Below are 15,267 nucleotides of genomic sequence, written 5' to 3' on the forward strand. Positions count from 1 at the left end.
TAGAATTACATTTCAATTCAGAATGACTGATAAGCTTACATGGAACATCTGGGCTGCTGTTTAGAAGTGCTTGACTTTTAAAACCTACAGCTGACAAAAGCAAGAGGCAGCAAAAAAAGAAAAGAGTACTGGGGTTCTTGGGACCCTGGGGCTGACTTCACTTCTGTGGGCTTCAGTCTTCTCATTAATACACTTGGGCCAGACAGTCTTTCTTGGATCTTTAAAACCACCAAAAACTCAATGATCCTTCTGGGTCTAATCAGTGTGGTTCAAGGCATATTATTTTTAATACTTGCAATAAAGTGACATGAACAATACATAGCAGACCCCATTTTGCAATAAGAGCATAATCTCCTTTGAGAATTATTCCTGAAATCACAACCAGGCTTCTCCCATCCCCTCTCATCAGTGAACACACTCCTGAAACAGAGAAGAATTCTTCTCATCAGACATTGGCAGAACCATACAAATGTTCTGAGGCAGACTTTTCAGGAGGTTCTTTTAAAGTCTAACAATTCTATGAAACATAGCAAAGACACTGACATAACCGCTGTCGGGTTAAAGAAGTCTTTGAAATCTTTCGTGATGTGAAATGTGAACATTCTCTGCTTTTTGTTAAACCTTTAGATTGAAACTCTCCCCACACACAAAAGGAATATCACACCTTATTCCTACATGCTTTAGATGTTGGGATTAGTAGGTTTCCTGCAATAGATCTGTGGGCATTTGAGGGATGATACGGTGAACTGTGGATGGAAGGTGATGGTGACAATATTCTACAGATATACTTAATACTGTTTCCGAATTGAAGATATTTACGCCTTCCAGATTTGCATCTTGTGTTAGATGTGTTTAACACTGGGGTACTGTGTGGGGTGACCTGTGGACAGTTAATACTGTGTAATGACTTCCACAAGATGGCTACATTTCATGTCTTGTTATTAAATTTTATGGCTTTCCTTTTAGTAAGCAATTTGTAAAGTTTTCTCACTGATCTCAAAGATTAAAGGCTATATATACAGCAATTAGCATTATTCTGGCAATAATGTCTAAGATGTATTAGTTCCATTCTCACCTCTTCCAAAAGCATAGACAACTTTAAGAAATAAATGAGATCTAATGCCCATCTATGATTCAACGAAGGCGTATAACATGTGATAGGCTAAGGCTGGCTTAGCTATTGATCATCTGGTTCTTTAGCTCTATCCCCGAAAATACAGACTGACCCCAAACCAGTGTTCCCAGATGACATTAAGTTGTGCCTTCACTGGGTGTTAAGATGCACCATTATAATCTCTCTCTGCATTCTGCATCTTTTTTCCATTCTGAAGAAATGTTCCTATATACAGACCCTCATGCTGTAGTTCAAGAGGAAATTAGCCTCTGCACATAAGTTTGTTTTCTACTGTGAAAAGCAAAAACTGTTTGTTTTAGCAGCCAGAAAATTCAGAACGAAACTTATTATCTCAACTTTACTTGCTACGTTGACTCATATAAAACTGTGTACTTCTGTTTTACTGTTACATGTCTTCTTTAAAGGCTCTGTATTTTGCAGGTATCTTCAAGACCTTATAAAATAGAAATCAAATTTCAAAAATAAAAAGTTACAAGTGACTACAGATAATACAGTTTAGCATACTGTATTATTTGTTACTATAAAGATTAAATATAGGTTTAACGGCTATTTTAAAAAATGAATATAATTTTACGTAGAAAATATGCTAACTTCCCTTTTATCATCATGAATGAGATCATAGTTGTTATATTAAGTATTTATTATGCTGTTCAAATGTTGGCTGGCATAAGTTACCTACTAAAATGCTTATTCAGCATAACTATTGAAAAAATTTAGCTGTCTCTGGTATTAGTTCATTGAATATTATATGCATCAGGTCTTTTCATGTTTCCAAGTTGTATTTTTAAAATAAGAAACTATGGTGACTTAAAAAAAAGTTTAAATCATGAATACATTACGTATAGGTTTTTCCGTCTCCTAAATACTATCTACTTTTTTAAAAAACATAAACTTTGATATAAGAAAGCATTCTGAGGCAGTGTATATCATATTTAAGGTCACAATTTTCACTAATCTGAGAAAACACATATATGTAATATTTAAAAGTTAATGAAATCCAGTGAAACTTCAACTTATTTCATTGAGAATTTACTACCAAAATATAGAAAACAAGAATTTACCTCTTTTAAATGGCATGTCTGTATTACTTACAATTTGATAAATGAGTTCCTTTCCATACATACCTTAAGATCCACAACCTCAGTAGCATAAATAACATGATTAAAGGGTCAGGTACAATGTATATTTTAATATAGGATTTGTGTAGTGATTTAGAGCAATAAATATCACACAGTGAAAAATTTATCACAAACTAAATACAGTAACAAAAGGAAAGAAAGAGCTTATGTCCACATTACCAAGGTCTTTACAATAAGTTACAGCGTCCAGGTCCAACACAGCATATTTGCATACAAAGCCGCTGATGTGAACACTGAAAGGAATCTGTCCTGTAGGTCTTTCATCTTGATTTAATAAAGTTTGTACAGTATCAAATAATATCAAAAGTCTAAAAAAACACAATGAGCATTTATATTATGTTTATAAATTATTGTTTATATACCATAAAAAAAGTCAAAAGTGCAGTTTAAAAAAAAGTGGAAGTTGTTATTCTTGATAAGAGCTAGAAAAATGTCCTGTCCCAGGTAAGAAGCAATCTCAAGGCTCATCCAGTTTCTAAGGAATTTTAACTCGCATCTAACCTTGGTTACCATATGTGGTAAGCAAAATCAGTAGAACAGGAGCTATGTAACAATCTAGCGAAGAGAAACATTGCAAATAAACGTAATTATAGGCCTCTCCCAAAGTGAATGAAATGACTTTGTTTACTGGAATGAATGGGCTGTTACTGAATGTGACTATACTTGGGAAACTTCAAAGGCTTGCTAGAAATTTTTATCTTTTTCAAATTGTTAGTCATAGTGGGCAATGGTACCTATATCCCAGGATTATGAAATTTTCCAGTATAACTGAGAAAAAATGTAATTGAAAGGTGACAAATACCATCTATTATTTCTCACAGAAAATGAGGAATGAGGGCCCAGTAATTAAAAGGCAGAAGCACAGAGATTAGCCAAGAAGAAACAGATGGATGAGATACAACTGGGTCTTAATTGGCACAGTAACTAGCTGTATTTTGACACATTCAAGAACAAATGCCTATATTGAAGTATGTGGTACATTAACCACTTGTATTTATGTAAGAAACTGAAATGGTAAAAGTATAGGCTTATAAAACAAATTAAATTTAGAGAAAGGAAAAATAAAATGTAAAGAAAAATCTTAAAGTTTATTGTGGCATCAAAATATTGACAGAGCTGTATCAGTCAAGAGCAGTCTTCCCGTTGCTAAAACGAATAGGCAGCCTGAGTCTGGCTCCATCCAACCACCTCTTCCAATGCTCTTTAACTGGCAGTGCTTCCTATAAATGATACCAAGCAATAGAGATGATTATTGTTTCCACTGAATAGAGTAAGTTCCTTGATTGGTTTAACATATATAGACTGCCTGAGAGAATAAAAACATCACCATACAATAGGTTAACGGTAAATCAAGGTCTTCGTAGTTGTGATGGGAGAAAAGGGTTGGCTGCTGGAAACAGTATGGTGCCCTGGAGGCCGCGTACATACATACTTAAGAATTCACGTCACCTTTAGCAGAAGATTAGAAGTCAATGGATATGGATGCTTGTGCAGAATCTTCTCGCCCCCTGACATAAATTTCACAGGGAATCTCCTCCATTACTCGGTCTTCCAGGGCCTGCTCAGGGCACTCATGTCCCTGTTTGAAAGTGTAACTACTTTTCTTGAAGGTGCTGTAAAATGTTTTCATTGGCTGTGGTTGTGCAAAGTCATTTCGGAAAGGAAGTTCCATGGAACTGAGGTTGGTCCTGCTTTGTTTGACGCTGGAGGCCTGCGACCCACAGTGGTGGTCATGGATGCAGCGGGAGGCGGTGGAGGAGCGCCGCATCTTCTGGTAGTTGTCCAGTTCTTCCGACAAGTCTGCCAGGTCTGCAGAAATCTCTTTGTCCCTTAGTGAAAACAGTTCATAATGAGGAGGATCAAAGACTTCTTGGAACCCGGTTTTATTAAAAGCAGTTTTGCAAGCCATGACCTTTTTTCGAGGCTGTTTCACTTGTACCAAAATAGAAATAATGAGAAGGACCAAGACAATCCCTGAAGTAACGCCAATAATTGTCCCATGAGTCTTAGTGATTTGTTCAAATACTCCTGCTTTTTTCTTTTCTGTAGAACGAAAATGAGAAATGTTAAGTGTTCAAAATACATTAATATGAATCCTGGTACAAATCAGTAAGGTATTTTTAGGTAAAGCAGAATACTTGGGCCAAATATACTACAGACAATGCAGTTTACAATTAGGTTTTTAAACAAATAAAACAACCCCATTAAAATTTCTGTCTAAAGTTACCAATCACAGTATAGATGGATAGATTACAGAAAAGATAAAGTTCTTGGTCCGTTTCTTCAGAAGACACACAGATACACACATTCTGCAAATCAAATCAAATACATAAATACAGACTATGCCAAATAAATACTCTTGTTCTATCAATTTTAGCTTTCTGCTTTATGGTAGGTTTGACCAACTGCCGTGTTCAGGTATACCCACATCTACTGATGACCACAGGGAGAGCAAACTAACAACGTCAGACTAACCCATCCAGTATATTATCATGACCTACTGTTTTTGAATGATTAACTGAAAACACTTCATGTCAAGTATTTATAACAGCCATATCAGATTGCATCACCTTTTCACAGTAAGATATTTATTGAACTCTTACAGCAGGGGTCCTCAACCCCTGGGGCCACAGACAGGAACTTGGTCTCACTGCAGGAGGTGAGCTGCGAGGGAGCGAGTGAAGCTGCATCTATATTTGCTGCTGCTCCCCATCACTCACATGACCCGGAGCGCCGCCTCTTGTCAGATCAGCAGTGGCATTAGATTCTCACAGGAGCAGGAGCCCTATCGTGAACCGTGCATGTGAGGGATATAGGCTGTGCATTCCTTAGGAGAATCTAATGCCTGATGATCTGTCACTGTCTCCTATCACCCCTAGATGAGACGTCTAGTTGAAGGAAAACAAGCTCAGGGCTCTCACTGATTCTACATTATGGTGAGTTGTATGATTATTTCATTATATATTACAATGTAATAATAATAAAGTGCCCAATAAATGTAATGCGCTTAAATCATCCTGAAACCAACACCCCTACCCCACCCCTGTCCCGTGAAAAAATTATCTTCCACGACACCAGTCCTTGGTGCCAAAAAGGTTGGGGACTGCTGTCTTAGAGGATAAAAGGTAGATCATCTTTAGTTCTGACACAGTGACCTGACAACCAGCTTGCAGACATTCAACCATTACCACAAGCTGCATTTATCTTTCAGTGAGTACACACTGGGAATACAGCATAGGAAATATTATGAAATAAAAAAAAGCAGTTCATAGAATGTTTGTTTTTATGTTGTAAGACAGAATCTGCAAGTTGATTTTTATTAAATAGTGTTTCCACATACTTCAGGCTAACCTCTAAATTATTTTGACAACTAAATAAGGTATGTTTACAATACAAATGACAAACCTCAACAACAGTAACAAAAATAGGGCAGGGCATACCACTATATCTTTTTTTTTTTTGAGACAGAGTTTTCGCTTTTGTTGCCCAAGCTGGAGTGCAATGGTGCGATCTCAGCTTACTGCAACCTCCGCCTGCTGGGTTCAAGTGATTCTCCTGCTTCAGCCTCCCGAGTAGCTGGGATTACAGGCATGCGCCACCACGCCTAGCTAATTTTTTTGTATTTTTAGTAGAAACGGGGTTTCATCGTGTTAGCCAGGTTGGTCTCAAACTACTGACCTCAGGTGATCTGCCTGCCTCAGCCTCCCAAAGTGCTGGGATTACAGGCATAAGCCACTGTGCCCGGCCACAATACACTTTAGAACTTAACAGTTTGTAGACAAAAAATGCTTTTGTTTAGAGTATTTTTGTTTTCACCACATCCCAGGTGTATGATCCATTTATATGTTTCCATTTCTGTCAAAGCAGCTATGCTAAGCACTGTCGTAGAGAATAACATTTTAAGTTCTTAATGAAGGGTAATAGCCACTCTTTTCTCAAAAAGGTTGGCCTTTACACCAAACTCACCTTTACAATGATTTTCATCCCAAGGGTATGCACAATTTTGGACACCATTGCAGACTAAAGAATTATTGATGCACATGTTGCTATGGCAAAAGAAAGTGCTGCTTGTGCAGGGAGCTGCAGGAAGAGAAAACAGTGTTGCGAAGAGCAGGCATACCACCCGATTTTGATTTATTTCATACATAACAAATCTGACTTTATGAGTACTTTCTTACCGCAAAGGCCTTTCTTTGAGTAAACTCTGTACTATTCAAACAATAAGACAAATGTCAATATTCTCTGATGCTGGCTCATTCCAACTTTTTCTTATGCTAGGCCCCAAAAGGTCACTTTTAATGTAATGATAATGAATGTATTTTCAATGGTTCTTAAGAAACCAGTATACAGTCTGGTACATTTTTTTTCAAAATTTTGGAAGGCAGTGTTGGCAAGGATGTGGAGACACTGGAACCCTTCTGTACTGAGGGTGAGAATGTAAAATGGTGCAGTCGTTGTGGAAAATTATCTGGAGGCTCCTCAAAAAGTTAAACATAGAATTACCTTATGATCCAGCAATTTTACTTTTAGCTACCTACTCCAAAGAACTGAAACCAGGAACTCAGTTACTTGCATACCAATGTTCACAGCAGCATTATGCACAACAGCCAGAAGGTGGGAACAAACAAAATGCCCATTGATGGGTGGATGGATAAACAATGTGGCATCTACAAGACAATGGAATGTGATTCGGTCATAAAAATAAATGAAATTATGATACATACACCACGGACAAAGCCACATATTTCACTTAGCATAATTATTTCTAATTACATTTTTTTTTTTTTTTTTTTTTTGGAGATGGAGTCTGGCTTGTCGCCAGGCTGGAGTGCAGTGGTGTGATCTTGGCTCACTGCAACCTCCACCTCTCGGGTTCAAGTGATTCTCCTATGTCAGCCTCCCGAGTAGCTGGGACTATAGGCACACGGCATGCCTGGCTAATTTTTGTATTTTTAGTAGAGACGGGTTTTCACTATGTTGGCCAGGCTGGTCTTGAACTCCTGACCTCGTGATCTGCCCGCCTCAGCCTCCCAAAGTGCTGGGATTACAGGGGTGAGCCACCGTGCCCAGCCCTATAATTACATATTAATTATTGTATGAGAAATATTGTATGATTCCACTTATTGAGGAGCCTAGAAGAGGCAAATTCATAGAGACAGAAAGTAGAATAGAGGTTACCAGGGTCCAGAAAGAGGCAGGAATGGGGAGGTGATGTTTAATGGGTACAGTTTCAGTTTGGGAAGACAAAAACTTTCTGAATATGGACAGTGGTAACAATTGCACAATAATGTGAATGTACTTAATGCTACTGAACCATACACTTAAAATGGCTAAAATAATACATTTTGTTATGTATATTTTACCCATAATAAAAAAATCCAATCTTCTGGATTCAAAAAAATTGTTTTAAGGACACTAAAGGTATATGGAATATATACCATATAATTTCCTACTTGTGTAAGTTGTTCTTTCAGCCTGGAATGGCTCCTTCTTTCTCTTCGTGGCGGCCACCTACTCATCTTTCAGTATCATCTCAAATGTTACCGTCTGTGAAAATCCCCTTGCTTCTCTGGGGTAGCCAGTCACTGCTGTGTGTTCCTGTCACACTCCACATACTCCTCTACTTGGCACCTCCCCTTGTATATGTAAACCTTTGTTAGAATGGATTATTAGTCAGTGTGCTTACTTCTGTTAGGAAATAAACTCCTAGCTTGGAGGCAGAAGTCCAACAGAGTAGTATTAAGTATTTCAGTGTAAAGAAAGAAACAAAACATATGAAAGTCAAGAAGTGAGGCAGCTTATTATTTTCCCATTCAGTACGACAGTAGCCCAAAAACCTTAGCCATTTTTTTTCGAGATGGAGTCTCGCTCTCTTGCCTAGGCTGAAGTGCAGTGGCGTGATTGCAGCTCACTGCAGCCTCTGTCTCCCAGGTTCAAGCAATTCTCCTGCCTCAGCCTCCCCGAGTAGCTGGGACTACAGGCACATGTCACTACACCCAGCTAATCTGTGTATTTTTAGTGGAGACGGGGTTTAACCATGTTGGCCAGGATGGTCTTGAACTCCTGACGTTATGTGATCTGCCCGCCTCAGCCTCCCAAAGTGTTGGGATTACAGGCGTAAACCACTGTGCCTGGTCCAAAAACCTTAATAATTTTGACTTCTAAAATTAGAATTGGACAAAATGTATTTCCTGCCTAAAAGGTTCTGTACTTGTGATTTTCAGAAAATATTTGCTGCACCAAGGAGGGAGAATCGAATATTGCTCTATATTATACTTACATATCTCAAATATTTTTTAGTTTTCAGAAGGTTTTTCAAGATACAGTTAGTATCTAAAATTTTACTTGACTAATGAGATTTTTTTCTAAATATTATCTTTCTTTTAATAAATATATAATAAATGTAATTTAAAAACAGCCATGAGCATTATTTGTTTTTTTCCCCTCCAAAGAGAAGACTCTTTAGAATCTTCTTCATAGGAAGAATTCATAGGAATTCATCCAAACTTCATAGGAAGTTTGGAATACCTGACCACATTCTCCAATTGCAGTACATTATTAATAATAAAACCGACAGTTTTTCATTCTTCTGTCTTACCCACTTTGTCTATTTCTCAATGGGCTGTGAACATGGGCTGAAAAAACAGGCATTTATTAGGTACCTAGATAACTCCAAAACATAATCTGACAAATATAGGTCCATAGTGAATATCCAAAATTGCTTTGCTATTAAGAGTATGACTATAATCTCTCTTTAAGCAGAATGCCCTAAATGGTATTATTCACCCAAGTTCCAGTACAACAGGTTAAAAATTTATAGTCATTATGAACTAGGGTTCGTTTATCCCCTCCCCATCCTCACTGTAAGCCAACCTGCAGTTGAGTTCAGATTTCTTTTTCTATATACAGTTCAACAGTCTTCACACTAAACTGTTAAGCTTGTTCACCTGCGGAGTACTCATCCGCTGCAGTTCAAAAGTATGAGAACCCCTTGCGGCTGACATGACTGAAGGAGTCCACAATAGCTATAAACTGTGAAGGAACTTGGGAAATAGCACCATGGAGCAGAAAGCAGAAAAAAACAACGGATTAGTAATCAACAAAAACGGTTTCTATCATCAGTTAATCCACATTTTAAGGTATTTAACCTCCTTGGGCCTCGGCTTCCTCTTTTAAAATGAAGGGGATGGAATACAGTGTATCTCAGACTTCCAGTTCTAAAATTTGATGAGATTATGGAAGTAGTGGTCTCAATCATGATACTTCTGTTTTAGATTTAAGTTCAAATGATGTATATATCTAATAAGTAATTTATCCAGAAATGGCTAACCTGTCAAAATGGTATCACTAAAACCACTGAAATAATTACTTCATGATTCTCAGATAACATTGATGGTTCCAGCTCATCGGAAAGACAACAGGTGTCAGTTACACAAACATGCCATCATATTGAGGGCTGGGGAGTGTATGGTGGTGTTTTATTCACGCTACAAAATTAGCTAGTGCATCTACTTGGGTTTGTCATAGATATCATAAAACTGTATTATACTGATGGGGGCACTGAAAAATATTAAAAAATGGCCAAGAGAAACATGCACCATTTTTGATTTCCTCATTTCTACAAACTGGAGTTTTTTTTTTTTATTTATATACCACACTGTAATTCTATTACATACAATATAATTGCATATTATGTTCTATTCTACTACTATTCTTCTATTTTGTGAACCTATTTTATCTAGTTCACAAAAAGGGGATGTAGGAAAGATAAGTAATTTTCAAGACAGGCTGAATGAGGTAATAAACAGCACTGTGGGTCCCTGGCATTCGGATTTCATGAATAAAACTGTCATTGGTTTTTAAGGTTTATCTACAGAACATTATGTGACCCCCTCTTTGATGGCTCTTTATAACTTCAAAGGTGGCCTTAAAGACAGGTTTACCACTCCATGTTCATCACTGATTGAGCAGTGAGAGGAAAATGTCTTCAGTTTTTATTATAAATTCTTTACAACTGCTCTCCATATTATTTAAAGTGGTTAGAAAACAGCACTGATATTGTCAGATTTTGTTTCACAGAAATGTGAGTTATATTAATAATTACACCTACATTAACCTTTATGGCTTTTCACTGGGTAAGCATGGCTGGTGGAAATGACAATCAAGCATCAGTTATTGATATAGGATTTTAATGGTATGCTTCAATTCAAATAATAACATGATTGAACTACAAGTCTTTATATAAATAAAAGACAGCAAAAATAGTGCCAGTTATTAACTCCACTTATAGCCTGAGGACTCTCCACTTTCTGCTGTTCCTCACTGCTGGGTCACGGTGTGGAAAGGAAGGGGAGGGCTGGGATTTTGTGTCTCCCCCAATTTCAAAGAGATATGGCAATGATGCTGAAGGATGGCTGTCCTTCAACAAAGCCTGCAGGGGGTCTGCGGGCAGTATGTCACCGAAAATCATATTACGGGTTTATTCTAATAAAAATGTCTGCTGCTGCTTTCACAGTTCTAGTCCTAGAAATTATTTTCCTAAAATCATATCTTTCTTAAAGAGTGAGGTATGTATTAGTATTCAGTGCCTGGGAAGAAGCCAAATATATCCTGATTGCTATTCTGTATCATCCATTTTAGCAAAATTATTCTATTTCAGTTATATCTGCAATCTACAATGGGTAGGCATGAACTGAATCTCTCATGCAGAATTAGCCCACTTATATAAATCTCTTCTGAAATACTAATTGTTTCCATGGGTGAAATCGTAACAATTACAAATCACAGCTTAGAGGAGAACAAAAGAAACAGTTCAATAATTTGAATTAGTGATAAGCATGAAAAAATTTACTAATTGGAGCTCTGAAATTTGCTTTCCAAATGGAAGTTTTTCCAGCTGGCTCTTGTTTTTAAAAAACTCTGTTAAATCCCTTATTTTAATCACACACACTTTTTCTGAAGGGGCGGCTTTCTTCTTGTTCTTGGGTGATAAAGCTAAATTTGGGATACAAAGTTAAATCTATTGCAGCCTTACAATTTAAACTTAAGTCTTACATTTGGTGATTAGTTAATATAAAGATATCACTTGAGGGAGGCTTTTCACCTGTTTAATTATCAAGATTTGTATTAACAACAACAAAAAAAAATTAGTGTATACAGAGAAAATACCTTAACTGAAACACATTAAAGAAGAATTTCTCATCATGGATATAGACCAGTGCTGTCCAAAATAAATATGTGAGTAAAAAATGTGAGCAAGTAGCCACATTAAAAAGTAAAAAAGAAATTGGTGGAATTAATTTGACTTATATAGTTTATTTAACCCAACATATCTGCACAGAAATAGTTAACATTATAGCAGGCCTGAGGGTGCTTGCTACCTTTGGAAGGTTCTGCTTGCAAGACTGGCCCTTGGGTGCCATCCATTCCCTAACTTCATTGTACCTAGACTTTGTATAAAAGATGTCATTTATGCCAAATACTTGCTTTCCTGATAAGAGTTTGAAATTTTGATACATGCAAAGCAGAGGGTGCCTATGTGACCAGATCCTGATAGGAAACTTGGGTGCTGAGTCTCTAATGGGCTTTTTTTTTTTTTTTGAGACGGAGTCTGGCTCTGTCGCCCAGGCTGGAGTACAGGCTTTTTTTTTTTTTTGAGACGGAGTCTGGCTCTGTCGCCCAGGCCAGATCTCAGCTCACTGCAAGCTCCGCCTCCCGGGTTTATGACATTCTCCTGCCTCAGCCTCCCGAGTAGCCAGGACTACAGGCGCCCGCCACCGCGCCCAGCTAGTTTTTTGTATTTTTTAGTAGAGACGGGGTTTCACCATGTTAGCCAGGATGGTCTCGATCTCCTGACCTCGTGATCCGCCCGTCTCGGCCTCCCAAAGTGCAGGGATTACAGGCTTGAGCCACCACGCCTGGCCTTCTAATGGGCTTCTCTGGGTAGAAACACTGCATATGTGCTACTGCATTTTTATTTTTTTTCGAGACAGAGTCTCGCTCTATTGCCCAGGCTGGAATGCAGTGGCATGATTCATAGCTCACTGCAGCCTCAACCTTCGGGGTTCAAGTGATCCTCCTGTCTCAACCTCCAGAGTAGCTGGAACCACAGGTGTGCACCACCATGCCCAACTTATTTAAAACTGTGTTTTTTTTTTTTTTTTTTTTTTTTTGTAGAGATGTTGTCCCATTATATCGCCCAGGCTGGTCTCAAGCAATCCTTCCACCTTGGCCTCCCAAAGAGCGGGGATTACAGGTGGGAGCCACTGTGTCCAGCCCATGCACATTTGCCATTGTTGGAGAAACAGGCATACTCAGAATGCCCCTCATGGAAAGGACGCGGTATGAGGACCTGCGCAAGGATAGGTCCAAACCCTGGCAGCTTGTCCCTGGTGGCTCCCTTTTGTTGTCGTCCATCCCAGCTGTGAGTGTAGTACAAATAAATGCTGGGTCCTAGAGTCTTCCAGCAAGGCACCTAACATGGGGGTGCTGCTGGAAGCCCTGAAACAATTTCCTAAATATTCTCATTTTAACATATAGCATAAAATACTGTTAGTGAGATACTTTACATCCTTTATTTCATACCAAGCCTCTGACATCTGGGAGTCATTTTTATAATGATAGCACACGTCAGGTTAGACGGGCCACGTTACAAGTGCTGAGGCTGCAGGTGGCTGGCGGACCCTGGACCGGACAGCACAGGTGCAGAGGCTGGGCACACAGAAACCGAGGGAAAAATAAGAAGGCTAAAAGGCTTTCTTGTTAGCTACGTCTTTGTATAAAGCACTGATTTGTAATTATTTGACATAGTGAAACAGCCTCTGCATAGTTTTTTAAGTCTGAAAACTTCTCAAATTTAAAAAAGTTTAGGAACATGCTTAGGTTCTCTCCCTGGTAAAGGAAGTGGCAGCAGCAAAGTTCACTCTCAGCAAATGCCACCATGAGCTCCTGACATTTCCAGCTGCCCAAGGAGCTCACCATGTCCAAAACATGACACTTTCCTCATCTTGTCTGTTCAGTTTTCATTTTCCAAGTCAGTCAGACTCAAAATTGTAGGTGTCTGACTCATTCTTTTAGCCTTCATTGAATGAGTCATTGAATCCTGTGGATTCCGTTTCCCCACTCTTCTTTGTCCTCACTGCCCCTGCTTAGGTTCAGACCTCCAGGGCTTTCCACTGTGACTATGGAAGTAAACTCTTAACTCATCTCCATGCCCCAGCTAAGGCACAGCGCTAAAGATGTTACTTTATAGTGCCAACTCCCTGATGCCTGTAAGATGAGTCTACATTTTCCCTTTGATTTTTTTCAAAGGGCTTTGTATTCCCTTTTTTTTTTTTTTTTTTGAGACGGAGTCTTGCTCTGTCGCCCAGACTGGAGTACAGTGGCGCGATCTCGGCTCACTGCAAGCTCCGCCTCCTGGGTTCACGCCATTCTCCTGCCTCAGCCTCCCGAGTAGCTGGGACTACAGGCGCCACGCCACCACGCCCGGCTAATTTTTTGTATTTTTAGTAGAGACGGGGTTTCATCATGTTAGCCAGGATGGTCTCGAACTCCTGACCTCGTGATCCGCCCGCCTCAGCCTCCCAAAGTGCTGGGATTACAGGCGTAAGCCACCGCGCCCAGCCCATATTCCAGTTTTAATCTACCTTTCCTGCCTCCTTTCTCTGCCACTCCCTCTACCACACACTTCTTGTAGCCCACCTTAGCTCTGCTTCAATGCTTTGCTCATTTTATTGCTTCTGTCTAAAATAACAGCCTCCATGAACATTTCTACCTTCAAAATATACCTACTCTCAAGGACACACTCAAAGGACCTGCACTCAAACACCATCTCCTCCATAACTGATGCTGCCTGTTCGAAGGAACTTGGATATTTAACAGGGGAACACTTTGTTTTATGTCTCAAAGGGTCTTCATTACGGTCAATCCTGCACTGTCACTATTTGCCTATGCCACCTTACCTAACTGACTGGAAAACCCTTTAGGGCATAGGGCAGGTCCTGTTCCATGCATGTTTGTATCTTCCTAGCATCAAACACAGTACCTCACACGACAAATGCCAAAGAAATGAATGGAAAGCAGGTAGGAAGGCTAGCTGACCAAACTGGCTTCATAACCCAATTGACCATTTGGCATCTCATGAAGACCTTTAAATTTCTGGATAGAAGAGTTCAGCTATAAGAAAACCTGTGTATGGTCATAAACAGTCTTGATTTTAATACAGAATCCATGGAATAATATAATGCCTTGAAATTATAAGATTGAGAAAAACAATTTTCAAATTTATCAAAAATATCTGATATCTTACTGTTACACTTTTGTATTTACAAACTCTGTATTTGCACAAATCATACAGCTTACCATTACACCACATTCATCAGTCAGGATATAAAAGCCAAAATATTTGTTTTTTTCATGACAACAGATAAGATACACCACTTATAATTTTAAAATAAATGTGAACATACAAACTTAACTATACCTGGGCAGTTCAGATGGGTCTTAAAATGGTATTTTTCTTCATATAGGAGATGAATCTGAGGAAACAGACAGTTGGGAGAGGCTAACCAGCCCTGCCCAAATGTAGATTAAAGTTAAGGGCCATTCGAATTCAAGTAAAAAAATGATGTTATATTGGAAAGCAGATTTTGCCAAAGCTACTATAATATGATCTGCATTTATGATAAGCAAAATTAAAAAAAATTAGTAAGTACTGATGCATCCCTTGGATTTTTTTTTTTTTTAATCCTTAGCTAATTGGCTGAGGAGTTTAAGGAGATAGAAAAGCAAAGAAATATAGCAGAAACAGTTTTTCCTGGTGGTATTTTATTCACTTGATTTTTCAGGAACCTAAAGAAAGGTTTTGTTTACTTATTTATTTTTTTTGAGACGGGGTCTTGCTCTGTCACTCAGGCTGGAGTGCAGTGGTGCAATCTTAGCTCACTGCAACCTCTGCCTCCTGGGCTCAAGCGATCCTCCCATCTCAGTCTCCTC

At 38.7% G+C, this 15,267-nt stretch overlaps 1 protein-coding gene across 5 annotated transcripts in view; it reads right to left on the bottom strand.

Moving 5' to 3' along the window:
• Positions 1–2,200: 2,200 nt before the first annotated feature.
• Positions 2,201–15,267, bottom strand: part of NETO2 (neuropilin and tolloid like 2) — a 62,109-nt gene continuing 49,042 nt past the window's right edge. For 3 of the 5 annotated variants that reach the window (XM_038008034.2, XM_038008032.2, XM_038008031.2), the window contains exons 8-10: positions 6,852–6,941; positions 6,241–6,354; positions 2,201–4,317 (exon numbers count right to left, since the gene is read on the bottom strand). In XM_038008034.2, the coding sequence (XP_037863962.2) occupies positions 3,737–4,317; positions 6,241–6,354; positions 6,852–6,941 (785 nt within the window). In that variant the 3' untranslated portion in view covers positions 2,201–3,736. The remainder of the gene's footprint in view (positions 4,318–6,240; positions 6,355–6,851; positions 6,942–15,267) is intronic. The other 2 variants (XM_007992219.3, XM_007992215.3) reach the window with 1 other exon arrangement.

The sequence above is a fragment of the Chlorocebus sabaeus genome, chromosome 5, assembly GCF_047675955.1.
Source record: "Chlorocebus sabaeus isolate Y175 chromosome 5, mChlSab1.0.hap1, whole genome shotgun sequence".
Classification (NCBI taxonomy): Eukaryota; Metazoa; Chordata; class Mammalia; order Primates; family Cercopithecidae; genus Chlorocebus; species Chlorocebus sabaeus.